We start from the raw sequence: 19,526 nt of genomic DNA, 5'->3' as shown, positions 1-19,526 counted from the left end.
ACCAAGACATGTCAGAACTGAAGCACAAGTCAATCCCAAGTGAAGTCATTCAGAAGTCTATCCGCTGGAGTAGCGATCAACAGACGTTTTTTTAAGACGTTCATCAGATGATCAAACTCTGCTTAAGCTGATATCGCATGGAATTATTCCTTTCGCGAAACTAACGCGTATTTTGTTGGGAGTGGTGCCTCGCTAGGGGGTCCCACACCAAACCGTGCTTTATGGGTAACGTTTATTGGTAATGTCCACGATGCATCTCAGGGCGATTACTGCAGCTAGCTTTTAGCTAGTGGACTACAGTCAACCGTTAAATTCAAGACATCAGTGGAGCATTTTTGTGATTACAATTAGCGAACGGCCGAACTTGTCCAGTTGGACGAATGTTCGGTCTTTCAGACCTTGGTGATAGTCCCCTAATTCCCACCGTAGTGCGCAGTTGGCATTCTGCCCAGGCTTTTGCTGCTATTCGACACCGAACCACCTGAGCACGTGTTTGAGATAGGTGGCCTGCCTCCCGCCTACGCACGGAGTGCTCACAACGCTGTCTAGGCAACAGTGACCAAAGCGTATGGCGGTGGGCTGGCATCTATTTTCCGATTGGCCTCACACGGGATGACGTCGATGGGCGCACAATAGGTATGCCACACACGGCCAGCGCTAAGCCGCGTGTGCGTGCGCCTGAACGTCCCGTGCCCGGCGTGAATCCGAAGGGATAAGACCGGAGGGCGAAAAGTACAACACTTATCTACCAATTGGAAAGTAACATAAAGGAAGGTGGAACAACAGTACAGTGATTTGCGATCTTCAAGCGGTTTGAATCCACCTGAAGAATGGAAACACCACTAAAACTGCGTAGCTTTATCACAACCTATAAGCTTGATCACGTTGCAAATAAAAGCCAGAATTTACCTAAGGTCTAATCAATCTTGCGATGAATCAGTAAGGTACTTGAAAAAAAGCAAGCCAATCATAATAACTGACATGCAAAACCTGTTCGATAAACAGCTGTTGTCTGGCGACTGAAACCCATCTAGGGTGATTGATCACTACTTGAAACAACTATCCCATTCAGTGTCTGTTTCTGCCATAGAAAATTTGATTCCATGAACGAGGTATGACCGTTGTGGGACAAAACGTAGAAACCGTCTCCAGATTTGTGAGAGGGTTTTTGTAGAGTTCTGTTCTGGGCGCATCACAATGAACTATCACAGACAAAATCGTTAGTGGGGAGGGCATAAACTGATAAAAGCACTTTGAAAAGTTATTCCTCAGTGCACAACTTTGACAACGGATAGTGTAGCCACCAAACTTCTCGTTCAAATTATTTTGAGTAGATGCATGCTATGGGGTTTGCAGGGTATGTATTGTTCAGCGGGCTTCAAGCGTCGTGGCACTACCTGACTGGGAAGTCCTGACAAGCGGGTCGATCGATCGTCACAACCAGGACAATTCCTGGATCGTCGTATCGTCAAACCTGAGAATTCAGATGCGTCCAACCTGCGCCGGCGGAGTAGTGATAACTAGCTCGCGCTCGCATGTCAGGTGTCCGGAGTTCAAACCCCGGCACGGCCATTGGATATGCACCACTACTGATGAGCTCTAATAAGAGCGAAACTCGGGTCCAGCGCTTCCCCCTCCTTTCGTGTGGACTCACCGGAAAAATTATGCCGGAACAGGAAGACAACCGTTCAAACGAGAGTGATGTGAATGTGAACAATATTCTGAGTAGAATAAGTTTAGTTAGACTAGATTGGTTTCTAATGAGGATTTACGTTTCGGTCTGGGTATCTTTGAATGCTTTACGATGGGCCTTATGTTCTTGCAGGCGATGAACTAGCTACTTGGGAAACTATATGTTTTGAGACAAAAGGTTGTCCTGTTGCAGGCCGTGTAATGAATACCACGGTAGCACAGAATTTAGTTGAATTGAATATGTACCCCTTTGAAACAGAAGCCAACAACCGTTAGCAATATTATTATTATTAGTTTCACGTTTGCATGTAATCAGTTCCGCTTCCAACCTCGCGTACCATGCATCGAAATAAATTAGTTGCAGATGCTACCCATTCGTTCACCGAATGAGAGCGATGGTTGAAGCAATGGCCCAATCAGTTCATTAATGTCGAAATGTTCTGTTTGTCCGGTGTGTCAGGCACTGAGAGCTACGCAGTGAAGGCGATAGCTTTTATGCAAGACTGTTATTTGCTACATGAAACAGCCATATCCGTCAGGATCACGCAACTGAGTTGCACGGTAAGGACTTTCATGCTTCGTTGCGAAAGTTGACCGCCTTGGGTCAGCTCCATCCCATACAAGGTTGGGCGAAGAGGCCGACGGTCCAATGACACACGAAACCCATGGACTGACCAGTGCACCTGTGGAGTGTGACCAGATGATCCACCGAAAACCATCTGGGGTACTTCAGCATTAACGACATGATGTTCCCGACAGACTTACGAAATAGTTCGGGGGCACCAGTGGTCAGACACAGGTAGCCTTTGAAGGTCTTCCACAAGCAGCGGTCAGGTCCCGTGATTGAAGGATGAGTGAGAGTTAACCACACTACTGTTCTGCCGCTCGTGATTCTGCTTGCGGGTTTACTTGATGGCAAGCGTCCACTCTATCGCTTATATGTCCCACAAAAAATCAATAAATATTCCCTCAAGCTGTTGTTTGTTCTTGTGCGAGAATGTGCTTGGGACCTTTTGGATAATGAAATCGCTTTTCTTGGTCGTGATGGATCCACCTGGTCCGATGGTTACAGTCACGAACTTCTGTGTAAGCCAGGTTCGGTTCCCTAGTTGGAAATCTTCGGAGTGACCACCGGGCTCCCTCACTGAAAATTCTTGGTCGGATGGATCCACCTGGTCCGATGGTTACAGTCACGAACTTCTGTGTAAGCCAGGTTCGGTTCCCTAGTTGGAAATCTTCGGAGTGACCACCGGGCTCCCTCACTGAAAATTACGCACATGCTGTGTTATCATTGGAAAACAACGTAAGAAAAACTTACTTTACCTGCGCAAACTACTGACTTGAGAACAAGTGAAGCATTCCTAGAGCTTAACTGTTATTTCAACAGACAGGATTTTGAAACTGCAATCAAGATTGCCCGATGCCGAAAAGCACTGTTCATCTGCTTCGACCTTGTTCAAGAGGACAGGTGGCACGCACCTCAACCGCTAATCCGAAGACCATGAGTCCAAACCAGTCCAATACCACCGAGGATAAAGCAACCGTAAATTTTTTCAGAAGGGCCTGGTAAACAATTGGGTAGTATTTAATTGGGTCAACTGATTGAAAACCGTGAATTTTCCTATTGCTTTTTAACATGGATTGCCTTCATTTTCAAGGTGAACTGTTGACCGTAACTTGTGAGCGGCCAGTTCCTGAGATTCGTTCGTACCCTGGAACAACCGAAATTCAACCTGGCACGCCGTCTTGCACGCGGTTTCTCTTGTTTTACCCATTGAATTTTTCCAACTTTTGTGTAACGTTAGGCCCAGAACCAAAGTCTGATACCCAGATGTTGAGCTAGGCAAAAATCAATAAGCTGTGAAGCCTGTTCTATGATGATGACTGGCATTAAGAAAGCAAGTATTTTCCAGCTCTTGAGAGGTCACATGGCCCCAGGAAGTGCAGTATTCAGGGGCAGTGAAAGGCCGCTGTTCATCGCATAAAATTTTACGCCATGACCCGTTTTGGGAAGTAGGAATTGTCCAGCAGCTCAAGAGCTCTGAGTTACTGTGATTCATCTTTCGATAAACAAGGTGCGCTGAGCCAGTTGAATGTTGGTCAAACGAATGTATAAGTTCGAGATAATCCAAATGCTGAAATACATACAGCCGCTCAAGGAAGAACGGTTAAGTGTTCAAACGATTAGCCGGGAGATCGCGAGTTCGAAACCTCCTACTAGAGTTTCGTGAGGTACGCACCCCAAGGACAAAACAGGTGTACAGTACTCCTCAGCTTTTCAGGATAGATTAGCTTGAATTACCGCACGAAAACTCAAATGGGTACTAAACATAGATACTTTGAGGCGTATGAAATAAGATCACATACAACAAGGATCACAAAAGCACACGGTAGCTGAGGAATGGGGAAACACTTCAGGTATTTTGCGCAGTTGAGATCAGAAGGATCTGAGAGAGACCGATACCGAAAGTACGCTGCATATCCTAATTCGTGCATGTGGTTTGGGACACTGGATAGGCTCATTGTTTTTGTTGCTGAAATTTGAGTATAAATTCGTCGGCTGGGACCGGTTGTGGGCTGTCGAAGAGTTTTCGCAACCTTGTGAATAGTGCATTACGTCTAGACATGTATCAAGATATCTCGAATATCGTACCAAATGAAACATGAGGCGGCCTGATGCAGCACATTCAGTTGTTTAAGAACATCATAAAAGATAGATTCAGTTGGGTTCCAGGTGAGTCTCGCGTCGAAACCAAATTGAAATGCAAACGAGTGTAGTTATGAAACAATCATGTTTATGGGAAGCTTATGAGTAGATCGTAGTTGCCTTTCGCTTGCTGCATAAATTTGTCATTCCTTTGAGATCCTCGAGCAAATTTCTAACCAGATCTTTTCACGGTGGAAGATTCATATCAATGAAACCGAAACTAAAAGTTAGGTGACCTGAAGTTCCGAGAGTCCAAGAATCACAAACTGGTCTGAAACTTACGTTCCTGAATGATTTGTGAAAATCAGTATATCTCAGTGCAGGTGGATCAATAACTAGACAGCATTGATCGCAGATGGCCTATAAAATCTTCATGTACCGGCGAAAGGAAGAAGGCCTTCGCTGCAGAGTTAATAATTAGAAAATACCAACTGAACAGTTACTATTGGACTATTGGACAGGGAAACAAAACTCTCATGTGCATCTTGTTTACAAAAACGGAATATCGATCTTCTCTTTGAACGAGTCTTACCGAACTTTCCTGGATACTAATTGACTGTTGCTCAAATTCAAGCAAATGCTACAAAGTGACTCCACAAATTTTTCAATAGATCTCACTTTTCAAGAGACAGCGCGGATTTACGATAAAACATACTACTCGCACGCATCCCCATCAGTAGTGTCGCCGTTACACTGGCATCCCCTGTATTGGAAACCAGCAGCTCAATATGAATCTTAAGGTGCCTGGATAAGACAATTTAAGCGCACTGATATGAATCAGCAGATGTTTCGCTATCAGGTTAATACGATTCATAGGGCGCGCAAAGCTTTTCAACTCGACGTCACAGACTGATAACTTTATACCGGTTCATCTTTAATCTATTTTGAGACGTCTACAAATACAAGGGCCTGCATAAATAAAAAAGATGACCATGTTCATGTGACTGAAGTTTCTCGAAGTGAGGCATTCGCAGTTTTTGAAGAAAGCTTACTGATACATCAGTTTGGTCTTTACCTATCTTAGAAATTGCAAGTTGACAGTAGCAAAAAGGCTGTAATTTAGCCTGTCTGCCGGAGCTTGTGCCTCCTATTTGTAATTTTTCAGACAATTCCGATATATATACTCTCATTTGCATACAAATTTGGTTTTGATAGGAGACTGAATTGAATCCAGACAAATCTTTCCTTTATGATGGTCCGGAATGGCGGGAACCCGGAACTGCTCCTAACTGATGAGCTGCAGGAACGGGAAAAGCGGTTGTGGGCTGCTGAAGAGTTTCCAGCAACCTTATTAGTAGTGCGTTATTCCTAGACTATTCTTTGCGGATTCTTCATAAGCTGACAAATGTGCGGGACCTGGAAAGTTGCTAACCCCAAATTCACAGTTGGTGAGCACGAGTGATTTTAACAGTTGCTATCAGCTTGCACGATTTTTGTTCAGCTCCCCACAACATTACTAGCCATGGATTCGTAACAGAAATGGTTTTATTTTTCCGCACGTAACAGACTACTCTTAAGGTTGCTGAAAACTCTTCGATGGCACATGGTCGGTTTCGCTCTTCTTCGGGACCATCAGATAGGCATGATCCCCGAGTTCTCGTCAATCTAATGTCCCCATGAACCAGAATTTGACAGAATTTGCCCACTACTCTCACTTGCATGAAAATCTGGCATTAACGGGAGGCTCAACGGAATCCAGCCGAATTTCCCTTTTATAATATATACACTCCACTGCCTGGTGCCAGAAAAGAACTCACCGACAAAGAACACAACAGCTTTATTGAAACAATCGAGTGCATGCGAGTGCAAAAGTCACAACTTTATGACATTGATCCAGGTTGTCCGATAGGCGTTTAGTGAACACCCATCAACATCGATCGTGCTTCTGTGAAATGCCTGGACGCTGATCACATTCGACCGTGCTTCTGTGTCGTGCCTGAACACTCATCGGCGTTTGCTGAATTGATTGAACACACTGCTGCTACTTACCGTAATCGTGTTAAGGATGTGAGAGCATCTTAGTACTGCTCTTTATGTGTTTACATAAGTCCAGCTCACTGATAAGAAACTCGTAAGTTATTCGGTGTAAACTGTAGCTACCTCGCCACCCACATACTTAACTGTTCAGCTCACAGTTGCTCACTGTATCACGAGACTTGTCTTTTTTCATACTCAAATCACGTCACATTAAGCTGATGCATCGGACACCTATTGTCTGAACCGTCTAGTGAGCGTAGCAACTACTCATGTGCTGACACGCCCACGTACACGCAAACGGATCTACATATAGGGAAACCGAACACAGTCAGTACACACAGACTGGCGCGTGCACAGGGAGCAGGAGGTCAACCTCTCCACAAGTCCCCGGACAATTATGGAACACGTGTAGCAGTCGCACTGCGGAGAAAAACACGTTCCCACCGTCCAGACTTTCACCAAGGCACTCTCACAGACGATAAGTTCCTCTTTTGACTTGCTCCCATTTCGCGTTACATTTATTTTTATACGTGTGGCATCTCAACATTGTCAACTATAGCAAAAACCTTTATTGGTGCATACACCTGATTTGTATTATGGCCATCATCAACAGTGCGCTAATAGAACCAGTTTTTTATATGGAATTTGCGCGGTCCACTACTTACTTTTGGCCTAGTTCTTCAAGTTCCAATGACACTGTTCCAGACAACTGTTTGTATATTGACCACCGCTTGAAACATTTTAACGTTTCGTTCGTGACTTTCCTAGGCATGACCAACTATTTGCTGTGCTGGCTGTGCATTGGGAAAATGTTCCGCTTGGTACATCGGACCGTTGCGTGTTGTTAATGCTTCCAACAGTTTATATCAGAAAAGATTTCCAGATCAGTGTGAACAATTCCTACAGTACAGCAGACGCGAGGGATTATTTGTTTAGGAGTTTCTCAAACTTGAACAGCATACTTGTTTTAAACCAGCTTCTTGCTCATCAGTAATCCTGGCCCTTCCCTATCCACTCTGTGATAAACTTTTGAAATTTTCCGTTGGATTGAAAATTACGGAAATTTGAGGAAATTCGTCACCTCAATTTGGGGTCTTCAACACCTAAAGGAACAGTTTATAAACATGGTCCAATGCGCTTTATCAAAACCCATGGTTAAACGTTTAGACTTACCCTACATTAACACCGCTTAGGAAAATCGTGGCTGTCTAGAATTGTAACGCGTGATGAAGCCACTTTCTAGGGGAAGATTAAGGTTAAATGTGGATGTTGGAAAACCAGTCAGGGACTGTAATTCACCCCCCCCCCTGTCTCTTCCCCTCTCCGTTAAACTCTCCCAGTCTACCCAGTTAACTTTTTTCTCACCCAATGACACTGGCAGACACTTTCCTGCTCTCCGACCTACCAGACGGGTGGTCCTGATGTACTATTTCCCGCCTCACTGTAAGTGTTCCACTGACCTATGTTTTTCATTGACCGACAACTTTACACTTTCTCTCAGGATCTCAGGATCTCAGGAAAATCAATAACTATGGTATTTGAAAAATAGCCCCCAGCTTTGGCAATCTCCGTCAGCATTGAACAACTGTTCTCAAGGTTGTTTGTACAGCCATTCCGACTTACCGTGAGAGGGCATTAGCCCCAGGGAAGTAAGTGAAAAGACTATTAACAATTAGGTAATGAAGAAATTGAGTCAATGGTACCCATTTGTCAGAGTTTCGAAACTGAAATCAAGAAGTAAAACAGGTTTTAGCGAAAACCTTACACTTGTTCTAATCTTTACAGAATAATAGCTTATTTCGACTGTTTTCTGGCCATGGAGGTACCTGAATAGGCCCAACAGAGGTCACACTTAACTGTTGAATGACTTTTCTCTCTTCGTTTGACCTACAAGCAAATAAAAAGTTGACTAGCAAAGTTATACGTATCAACGTGCATAGATGGCATCCTCCTCTACTTCTACTTCCTGATTAAGCCGTCCAAACCCCATATTATCATCGAAACCAGATGACGCAAGGACAAGATCAACAAAACTGTGGAATATGAAATTACGGAAGAATTTTTGCCTACAGCGCAAGCAACAATCAGATTATAAGGTCAGGTCGATCAAATGATAACGTTTGGAAAATATGGGATACTTCAGTAACTGTATACTCACATAACGATGACTTACCGCTGTTGTTGGCATACAGTACGTTTATCACCGTTTTCTGGATTTCGACGACATAGTAAGGACAGCTGCACGAATTTCCCTCCCTTTTGAAATTCGGTGGTGCTAGCCTGATGAAAGACAAGTTTTAACTGAGGTCTAGAACTTTGTTCCAAGAACAACAAACCAATTACCGTGGGAGGATACGATAAATCACGGATAACTAGGTTGAAAAGCGTCCATTTACTCATCAAGTCTATCAGCAAGGGTAATGAAATCACGGAAGAATTTTCGCCTACAGCGCAAGCAACAATCAGATTATAAGGTCGGACAGATCAAATGGTTCCACAAAGCAGGGTAGACAAGCAGTTTTTCAGGCCACGTACCTCAGCTTAATTCTTAGACAGGCTTCAATGTGAGGACGCTTGATAGTTTGCAGTTTTTTTTGCTTGTCCTGCAAATCCCCTTTGTTCATCGCTTAACTGCTAATTAAGGTATCTTATCCTCTAACCCCTTTTACCCAGAGTAGAAAAGTTATGATTTTTCTTGGCGTTTTAGCTGGTCACCCTGGCTCCATAAACTTGTTTGGATCTCATACATATGCATTCAAAACCCTGAGACAAGTGTATTGAGAACACAGGAAAAGTCTGAAATCTGTTCAAACACCGACGTCTTTACCTCATCTTTGCCACGAATAGCTTTAGGGACAAGGTGGTTAGGGGAAACGTGTCCAAAGTTCCAAAGAAAAAGAATAATCCAGAAACTATTTGTGGCCTCTAGTTTCGGAGCTTCAACTCCTCATAAACCTTGAAACTTTCTTCCTGGAGAGGATCCCCTTCCGGGTGGGGAATCTTTAACGCTGACCACGTATTAAAAGCTTCAAGCTCCGTTTTCTCCATTTTTACTTCCACCCTGCCTTTCAGTTCACATTTTATCACACTGGAGTGTGATATTCAACTATATTTCAGATTGATTTCCCTCACTTTGCATTTGTACGACCCCATTTATACACGTTATGTGGTCTCACTGGGCTGTGCGAACTTTTCGCGACTATAATCAAACCGGAAGTATTATTTTGCATGTCAACGGATAGCCCACGGTCCAAAAAACTATCTGGAAGCATAAGTCACGCGTTGGTATGAAAACAAGTGGTGCGAAGTAGGACGGTTAGTTAACATCAGTTTGTTTTCCCAACTGCCATCTGCTGCTGTTTGTAAGGGAAATATCCCACAAGCTGCGTGGGCCTTCCATCTGGAAGGTTTTCGCTCGAGGGACCAATCGACATAGAATTACTCGATATGCACGAATGGTACCGTATTCAAAATGGAATCTGGTAATTGGTGGTCAAATGTTATGACGTCCAGTTGCGTTCGAACCCCCCGAAAGGCCCATGAGATATGCATTACTGAGGATTCGCAAAAAAGAAGAGGCATTGATACAGTTCTTTTAGGCGTGGACTGATTTCATTATGCAGAAAGAAATTTCGAAAAAGTCACCCAACACCTTACACCGTAACTAGCGGAATCTACATTTCCGTCACGTTCAACACTTTCATCACGATCACCACTATCCGATGCCCGACCAGATCAAATATTCTTTACTCGTCTTATTCCAAAAAAAACACAATTCCATCATTTGGAACACCGGCAAACGGTTAAGTTTCCCTGATACAAGGCGACAGCTAGAGCGTCTCTGTGGATTCTAATGAGTTTTAGCATGTTATCTACCATCTTGCCTTATACAAGAGTTTGGTACTCGCAACGATAAAACTATAAATGTTCAGCGTGAAACATTATTGAAGCGGAAAACTAAAAACAGCATACAGATATACATGATGAAGTTAACTCAAACAGCTGTGTGTGTGTGTGTGAGTGTGTGAATGCTGGTACTATTTACGGGGTCGAACAGCATTTGAACCCTTGCAACTTTACAGAATAGTTAATGCTTCCAGGAAAAAAAAATGAATTCAGTCAGTGAGTAACGGCAGCAAGGAACCAACCGGACTCAAACGATCTTACAGAGGGAGACGTTCCTGATGAAATTTTGTTTGTCCGTATTAAAATTTGTTTTGGGATCACAGTAACACAGAGTGGCGGCAACTGATCATGGGGGTCAATGGCAAACGAAATGACTTTGTTCCATTCTGTCTGGAGAATTGCGATTTCCCAAACAGCTCCAGGTAGGATATACTAAAAACTTCACATCACTTTTTGACCACAGGTTTGGCGTAAGAGGGCAAGGACTGACCGCTCGTTGCGTAGAGGTTAACCTCGGCATCGCGGTTTTTGTTCTGATCCATAGTTTTTGACGAAGTGGAGGGCTGTTGATTGGCTTCGGCGGCTGGACCAACATAAGCTCCAACTGCTTTAGTGTCTTCAGCGGCTTTTGGAGTAAGGCTTAACCGTGCCAAGGATCGGGTAGAATTATCGTCATTTCGACAACAACAGCATATTAGGAATATAATGAGACCGAGTAGAGCCACAAACAGTCCGAGACCCATTAGGACACCCTGGACGACTGGATCTAGTCCTCCGTCTTGGTTGGCATTCTGTTGGGCCCAAATACCCTCTGGTCTGAGAAGACACAGTATAATCTGCACTAGTCTCACATATGTGTGGCTGTTGAAGAGAGCAGAATGCATTGTGGTTCAAACCCAACGATGACGAATAAAAGCATCCGATGTTGAACTTGGCCGAGTCTAGCGACTGATCACATGAGACGCTCTGTCTTATACATGACAATTGTTTCACTCGTGTATTGTATAGATGGTTGCTAAGATAACAGAACCACGATTGCTAACAAGCAAATATTTCCCAGTATATCCTTGCGCACTATTGGACAAACACGTCAATGGCATTCGTGCACAGACATGTGAGGACTTTTGTGTGGACTCATTCATGAAAGTGCTCTGCTTTCGAGCGTTCATTGTTTCAGTTATTAGCCGATAGTTCGTCTTGTCCCGTTGTTTTTCTCATTTGCTCAACTATTGTTGCTACCTCCTCATGTCATCCAGATAATATATTGTTCCGTTCCCATGCGTTTATTCAATTTCACGCCCGTCAAGAAGTTTCTGTCACGTGATTTTCAGGTGGTGTCCGTTAATCTGGCTTTTGTTGAGCTGAAAGTAAACAAGCTGATGAGTTTGATGGTGTATTGATAGAAGTGGTTCAGTCTGTGGTTGATGTTGGCGTATACTGGCTTCGGGATCAAATTCACTTGTGGTTCGGGTAGCTGCTTCCAACGCCACTGAATGATACTTGGCTTAGAAACAAGAAGACTCCGAAAAGATGCTCTTCATAAGTTTGATATAAATGGCTGTTGGTAGTTTGAGGAGATTCGGTCATTTCCAATAAAGATTTTGCAATGTAAGTGAAGCCAATCTTTTTGCTGCAAAACTGAGCAGCACTGTACAGCTGTTTCATTCCTATTCGGAATCACTAGTAGTACTGGTTGAGTCCGTGCAAAGTAGTTCACACAACTATTTGACCACTTCGGTACAACAACAAGGTAGTTTGAATGTTGAGTATTAAAAAACAACTAAAGAACCGATAGAAATGAAACATTTACTATTTGTCCAATCAGACAAAGGGTTAGGTACAGCTATTATTCATAGAGATGAATACCTTTGGAAAATGAGCACTATCCTCTCCGATTCTCGGGAGTTCAAACGTGATATGACCTCGTACAACTAGCAATTCGTAGAGTACAAATCACCAAACATCTGAAAATTCGGAAGCTTCGTAGTCACATCACGGAATATCAATATCTGGAACCCATTGGAACCATAGCTCCATGTATGCGTGATGCTCCCAAAATAAACAAGACCGGTGCCCCTCTAAGACCAGTCATGTGCACAAACAATTCAGCCTGCCAAAAAATTGCACTTTGGATGGTCAAACTCGCGTGTGCAAAAGTTCATTTGCCCATTGTTTAAACGATTCCTTTGAGTTGGCGGACAATATGAATAAGATTGTGGTGAGTTGCCAGAAGTTATTTTCCACGGTAGTTGGTTCGTTATTAGCCATTTATATGATTTTATCTCCGAACACAATGTGAACTTGGGGCTTTCTATTCACTTGATTTTACTCTGTAAGAACAATATTAGCGGATAGCTTCTTAGGGATGTTTTGACAAAAGATTAGAATTCCAGAATGTTGGTTTTATGAGCGATGCGATATTTCTTGTCTCTCTTATGTAACCTTAATGTGACCCACCCTAACCTCCGGGTTACGTATGAATGTGGATCCAACTGCCATCTACGTTTCCTGGATATACTTCGTAAAGGTACGGACGGGTCCCTCAATATGCCTTCTATCAGCCGTATGAGAACGTGTGGTGCTCAGTAGTCACAATTTTCCAAGTACATTCAAACAGCTTATAGGCGAGGGCTGGTAAGGGATTTATTCTAGAAACCAAGGAGACAATACAGTCTGGATCAACTTAAGCAAGAGGGGTGAGTATTGAAGAAAACCCTTCCGAGGTACCATCAGCCAGGACGCTTTATTGAAACCCGCTGTAGAACCGGAACACTAACAGCCATGGTTCATTCAACCAGCTTGATTCTTCGGTTCAAAGGTGACCAGGTTAACACTGACATAAGACATTACAACACTCGAGCTACGTCTCACTATGACCACAAGCGTGAGCCTAGGCTGTCTAGTCTACCTCATGTAGTCTGCGAATTCTCTTGCAACTACGGGCATGCTAACATCAGCGGCAGGGACAGATAGCTAACGGAAGATGCGACAGAACACATTCCAAAACGTAGTCAGGAAAACCGTCGGTTTGCAATTGCAATCATGAATCGTCAATAAACAGACATCCGCTGGGTACTGGCCATCGGACTGACCCGATCAACTTTTTCCGAATCCTATTGCGCAACAAAAAATCAAGGTCCCGCTGGGGAGAGAAGCGCTGCTGGTAAGGTTAAAACAGTCCGGAATGCATCCGAAAAGTGATTTGGTTACCTTCCGACTGATCAGATGACTTTCGGAAGTCCACCAACCAATATCTGTACAGCATTGTTCCTAATCTCCATCCATATAAACTGCATGTTCTAGACATGAAACTGAAAGGATCAAAAGAAATGTTAACACGTCGGAGCATATGTCTTCTATCAGTTCTAACGAGATGGATGAAGGGACACAATGTATCAGATACATCGATTTTTTTAACCAATGGTCATCATGCCTCTCAAGTCGATGAAAGGTCGATGAAAGTCCACAGCATACAGCTGAACATCACTCCACTTATGGGTTATCACTAATCAATATATCTTGACCATATGGTTATTTCGGACATTTGTCTATGATATTTCTAATAAAATTATTTATGTTCATATTATTCTGATTGCTACGGGTTCGAATCTCGGTATGTGTTTCATGCAGTATTGAGTGCTGACACCAAAATACTAGTTTCATTCTTCAGTGTCCGAGGAGTCCAGGACGAATCCAGTGCTTCCTATGGTGTTTGTCCACCGTGCACACCATCCCAAAGAAAGAAGGAGAAAAAGAAAATGATGAAAAAAAGAACGAACGCTAGCCAACCCGAGTGATTATAATTTGTTCAATCTGTTGATGGGTGGTTTGGAAAGAATAGCCATTTTACAAACTTGTTTCGCAATAGAGTATCACTCTTTGGAAAGTACACCTTTTGGGGATTATTCGAGTGGACCAACCGGAAAGTTTCGCGCTTGAGGTACCGCTGTAGATTGCTGCAGCTAAGTTATTTTTGGTCATCCGTGCCCATAAACTAAGTTTGGCACCAGTAAGTAATTATCTGATACGTAGTCAAGACTTGGCTAATGAGGTTCTTTTAAAGCATCTTTACCCAGGATCTGGTCCACACTCGCTTATCTATCCTGGAAGTTAGCAAACTGGATATAGGCCCTGTCACTGAAAGAAGCGGTTTCCCAAGTTTCGCCATTAGGATGAGGGTAATCGGGTAATCAATCAGGTGCTAGCCCACTTTTTTCTGGAGTTCAACAGAAAGCCTCGGGATGGGCAACGTCAGTCGTTAATCCAATTATAATTTGGTGTGTGCCTGAGTGGTGAAGTTCTACCAGATGGTTACTGTGCGGGGAAATGTGTGGATTCCATTAGCAAGGGTTGGACTGAGTGTCGCGTGTTGATGCGGCAAATTAAAGTGGATCAGACTCTGCTATGAGACTTGGTTTCGGCATTGGTGGTTGATAAATTTGAGGAGGGCTGCAACAGAACAGTGCGCGCTCAGGACAGACAGCAAAGCGACGATAAAAGCTGCTTGGTGACGAAACATGACGTTGGTTAAAGTGGCTTACGCCATGCTTTTGGTACCAACACCTATAGTTGGCGAAGCACTAATCAATGGCTTAGCGACTATCAGGACCGTTTAGTACTGCCACCACGCAGAGCACGCAGTGTGTATGGGAGACAGTAAGAGCGAGACGGTTGTGCACTGCTTGGCTGGGAATGGCTGGACGGAATCTCGCGGGTTTTTAGGATGCTTCCTGACCGAAAAGTACATCTGCAGTGAAGAACGTATCACAAAGGTCATCGTTGGTCAGTGCACAATCCGGAAAGCAGGCACATGGGCGGGGCGTGCTAATTATGGCTTAGCGACATGCGACCAGAAGAGCGGGTATAAAAATGGTCTAGGCAGGAGCGTCGCCATCGGCGGCGTTCAGTATTCGCACAATGGAATTGAATTTCCGAAAGCTATGACTTGTCCTTGATGGACTAATGCAATCGGGCAAATGAGTTCAGAGTATCAGTACAAACTTCCGAGCCCCATTTAGGCATCCCGAATGGACAATGAAATTCGGTGAGCTGCAAAATGTGAATGTAGATTAGAATGGTTTTTGATTTGAGCACATACGCAACAAAATGAAACATTTTGACGCAAAAATTTTACTCCTGTTGTAAAGGTTTTGCAGCTAAGAGCATTGTGCGGCTAATGGGCCCCGGCATCGGCTAGACAAGAACGAACAAACAAATGACCATATTTGGCCATTCAGCCATGCTATGTATTTACGCACTAGCTCTGTGTGTTTGACTATAGTAGTCTGTCGGGCCCACTTCAGGCGTAACCGAGAGCGGCCTCACGATAGGACAGAAATATGTCCTCTCATTCCTTTTGGTTTCTTCCTGAGATGCGGACCAAACACAAAATGGCCAACAACAACCTTCCTAGCTTAAGGAAGCAAACCTATAGTTCACAATGAGGTTTTGCACTTCCGTTTTTTACGGGGGAATTTCGTTGGGCTCCCATTGCCAAAAGCCCAGTAATGGTAGTTCACAAGTCTGGGAATGCACGAGATAGATGTGCTAACTCAGCTTACTCAGATAGTTTGATTTGGATGATGGAAGATGTCCCAAATCTGTCTCTGGCGTCCATCTGTTGACGTCTTCTTTACAAAGGTGGGAAATTTGGGGAAATGAGTAATATGAATTGTTTGGTCCTGCGTCCTAAAACGACTATTCGCGGGTTTAGAGCAGTTTGATCTCTGCGGAGATATCATACCATCTTAGTACGCTTTTTTGAGAGGCTTCACTATAAATGCTTGGTGTATGTGAGAAGGAGGCGCTAGTTACACTGTGGCATCGCAACTGAGCACACAGTCATGGACGCATCAGGTGACAACATAAAGTAAACCTGACATTCTTTTCGTATGGAAAAAATGCATCGTAAGGAGATAACCAGCAGCGTATATTAAACTTCTCAAAGGCTAGCTCCTCATATAAGGGGGTGACATCATTCCCTTTGTTTGCAAACAAAGATCGAGACAAGTACTTCCTTTCATTTCTTTGTTTAAGTACCACAGTGCTGAGCACACTGTTGATGACGGACAGGAATGAGTGTAGTGATGTCCATTTTTACAAAAATTGTAAATTAGAATGTTGTACAACTTTGCTTCGGTTATTGTGTTCTGGATATTGAGCCTTTAGCCTTCTTCCAAACAAAACAAAATGAAGAAATTCGAGCTACTCAAACATTTTAGTAGTACAAGCGTTCAGAGCAGGATGAAGGCGTTTGTCAGACGATAGTCCGACTGCGCAAATCTGCGGAAACCACCGGTGTAAACATTCGATTTCGACAGTGAACAGGTCCGTGGGATAAATGGTTGACAGACTTTCGTTTTGAATCAGGGATCTGGAACGATATAAAGTACGTCAGATTCATTCGTGTAAGTGCAGGTATTCATACCTGAACATAGACCAGCGGAAAACGGCAAACTGCATTGAAGATCGTAATATGGTCATTTGAAACTCCTAAAGAGCCCGTTCATTGCAATGAAACCAGTACAATCACTCCTAATGAGCCCGTTCATTGCAATGAAACCAGTACAGTGCACGATTAGTGACTTACAGATGAAACAGACTTGTTCCGACGGAACAAATTCTTTCACAAATGGACACACTTTCTCAGGACGCGAATTATCTACAAGATAGAAAACCAATGTTAGTGTACTGAATTCCCCTCAGTATTGTAGTGTCAGCCCCAGGTATTAATGTGTTTGTAACGTCAACATAATCTGGGATAGCTGCAACAACCTAAAACTAGTTTATGTACTCAACATATGACCAAGACAAGCATAGTTAAATTACCCAACAGCTGGTAACCGATCAGTTTGTTAATCCGGCTCAAGTATCTTCAATGCCTAGTTGGCCTTCACCGAACCAAAATTATTTTGGGTCAACTGGGGAAGGTACAGATTCCTTCCATTCATGTTGTATACAGGTCTGGTTGTGGACAGGTTTATGACAGGCTGGTTTATAACAAATAACTGCCTTTTTCTTCAAATGCTGGTGGCCAACAAAGCGAAGACTGTGATTGATTTACTAAATTCTGTTACAATAGGTTACAATGGATAAATCCTAGACGAGGTGGAATAAGATGGTGCATCCATGAATTTGGTGATAATCCTGTTTTTTTTTGATAGCTAGAACAAAATAAAATTTAGTAAAAGATCCGGGAAGTCAGTTAGTTAGAAAACTTGACTGAAGTTAGATCATTGCTAATCTATGTGACTGTTTGAGTGCTACAGTACTCCTTGAGTTTCACTGACAGTGAAAAATAACACAATGGTAGGTTCCTAAACCATTTGGATAAAAACTCTAATAGCCTGAAAGGGAAGAATAGATGACGTCAGAGTGCAGTTAGAGCGACTTACCAATTGCATATTCTGCCCAATGGCCTGTGAAACGTCCTTCAGGTACGGCTCTATTTAGTTCTCTCAGAAACCTCAGGCCGATATAGTCGGGGCCTTCTCCTCGTCCCAAAAAAGGTATTGACACCTTTAGGTAAGTCTTCGTTATTCTGGCACATTTATGACCGTACAAACTCTGTCCTATCGACTGACACCCCAGGACGTGTACACTTTTGAAACGTGTTCCCAGAATCTGTTAGAAACAAGTTAGAGAGTTTGGACACATTGACAGAATGAAAAGATTGTTTTAGAGCTTCGGTTATACTGCTTAGAACGATGAACCATTCTGTGAAAACTAATGAAATAATCAACGAAATACAACCATTTGCAAATTGCTTTGGTGTTACTGAGGCATCTAACTGAATCTCTCGTTTATGATTCTCTCCAAATAAAATGTGCTTCTCAAAGGCTTCTTCATGCTCTGGCAAGCACGATAGTTGGGACATGACAGTATATTTCCACTAGTTAAAACTCTCCGTAGAAGTTTTCAGCAACCTTATGAGTAGTACGTTAGCTGATTAGTCCTTCGATGTCTGCCAAACTAAAGACTATACATCAAGGTGCAGTCCCCAAATAACCCCCTGGCATAAGTACTAGTCTGACGCTGTTGCATTTTCACCTTACATTGTACCTTTTTATCAGGTGATGGGCTTAGTCCACCGACAAGCTGTGGCCGAAGACTGTGACCAGTGCGTCTGACAGATCTTGAATAGTCGAATAACCTTCTGCACAACCCTCACTGCGCACCTGATAAGTGCTAGTGGTTGCGGGATTTGTGGACGGTCGTTTGAAAAAAATTATGATCCTGTCCTAGTGCAATCATTCTGGTGAGTCCACAGAAGATTTCCGCTCGTATTACCTATGCGCGAACATGTTCATCTGTTTGGACGTGAGAGTTCAGATGCGTCCAGCATGCGCTGGCGGAGTACACTCGCCTCGCGTGTCAGATGTGCGAAGTTCAAATCATGGCACGGTAAAGTATATGTACTACTGTTGAGGTTTATTAAGAGGGAAACTCGAGTCCAGTTCTTACCTTCTTTGGTGTGGACTTACCAAAATGATTACGCCAGGACATAAGGACGATTGTTAAAACGAAAGTCATATGAGTGTGCATCTGATAAGTTTCGAACGGGGAGTTTGGAGTTAACACTTGATACGTTCGAAGGCTCTCTCAACATTTAGGACCAACATGTACCTGTTTTGCCTGAGGCAGTGTCGATATCTACCTATTTACCCCTACCGTGGAGTGAATCATGGAGCTGAGCCACGGAAGCACTACTCAGAAATGTCTTAATGAATTCGACAAGGGTTATCATTCTTCCTGTTTTTTTTTCACTGCCTCTCCAATATACCACAGTTCAAGAGTGCAATTTTTCGCCTAATTGTATAGCTGCCAAACATACCATTGTGTGAGTTTATTATCAACATTTAGTCGTCGCAGTTGAATGCCCAACGCACTCTGATCGTAGTTCACTCAGGAAAAAAGGCAGGAAACAAAGGTTTCGAGGACTGATCAAAACTTGAAGACATTCGTGTAACAAGAGATGCACACAGTCCACGTGAGGTCAACTTACCCTAGAACAGATTCCCAATCCACCTTTTCCAATTAGTATGTAGTCTGTGGGCAAGAAAAACAACATCCATCAGGGTTTAAGTCATTGTCTTTCGTTACAATAGTTGTTTAGTTCTCGGGTGACATATTCACGGCAGGATCAACTCAATAGATCACTGAACTTGATCATCTCAGGGACAAGTCTTCCACTTTTTTGCCGGGCATCCAGTCAAGCATGAAAAATGCATATTTATATCGAAGT

General features: G+C 43.3%; 3 protein-coding genes across 3 annotated transcripts in view; all 3 read right to left on the bottom strand.

The window, feature by feature from the left end:
* Positions 1-8,776, bottom strand: part of T265_01289 (hypothetical protein) — a gene marked incomplete at both ends in the record, with an annotated part of 60,402 nt that extends 51,626 nt beyond the window's left edge. The window contains one exon of the mRNA XM_009165295.1: positions 8,550-8,776. Coding sequence (XP_009163559.1) covers positions 8,550-8,776 — 227 coding nt within the window. The remainder of the gene's footprint in view (positions 1-8,549) is intronic.
* Positions 8,777-10,728: 1,952 nt separating this feature from the next.
* On the bottom strand, positions 10,729-11,166 carry T265_01288 (hypothetical protein; the record flags this gene model as incomplete). The annotated part of the gene is made up of 1 exon (XM_009165294.1): positions 10,729-11,166. The coding sequence occupies one exon, from the start codon at positions 11,164-11,166 to the stop codon at positions 10,729-10,731; it is 438 nt and encodes a 145-aa protein (XP_009163558.1).
* Positions 11,167-11,598: 432 nt separating this feature from the next.
* The window catches only part of T265_01287 (hypothetical protein), a gene marked incomplete at both ends in the record, with an annotated part of 48,995 nt that continues 41,067 nt past the window's right edge, over positions 11,599-19,526 (bottom strand). Inside the window, 2 exons of the mRNA XM_009165293.1 lie at positions 11,599-11,643; positions 19,287-19,330. Coding sequence (XP_009163557.1) covers positions 11,599-11,643; positions 19,287-19,330 — 89 coding nt within the window. The remainder of the gene's footprint in view (positions 11,644-19,286; positions 19,331-19,526) is intronic.

Source organism: Opisthorchis viverrini (assembly GCF_000715545.1).
Source record: "Opisthorchis viverrini unplaced genomic scaffold opera_v5_14, whole genome shotgun sequence".
NCBI lineage: Eukaryota > Metazoa > Platyhelminthes > Trematoda > Opisthorchiida > Opisthorchiidae > Opisthorchis > Opisthorchis viverrini.
This window is presented reverse-complemented; position numbering and strand designations above follow the sequence as displayed.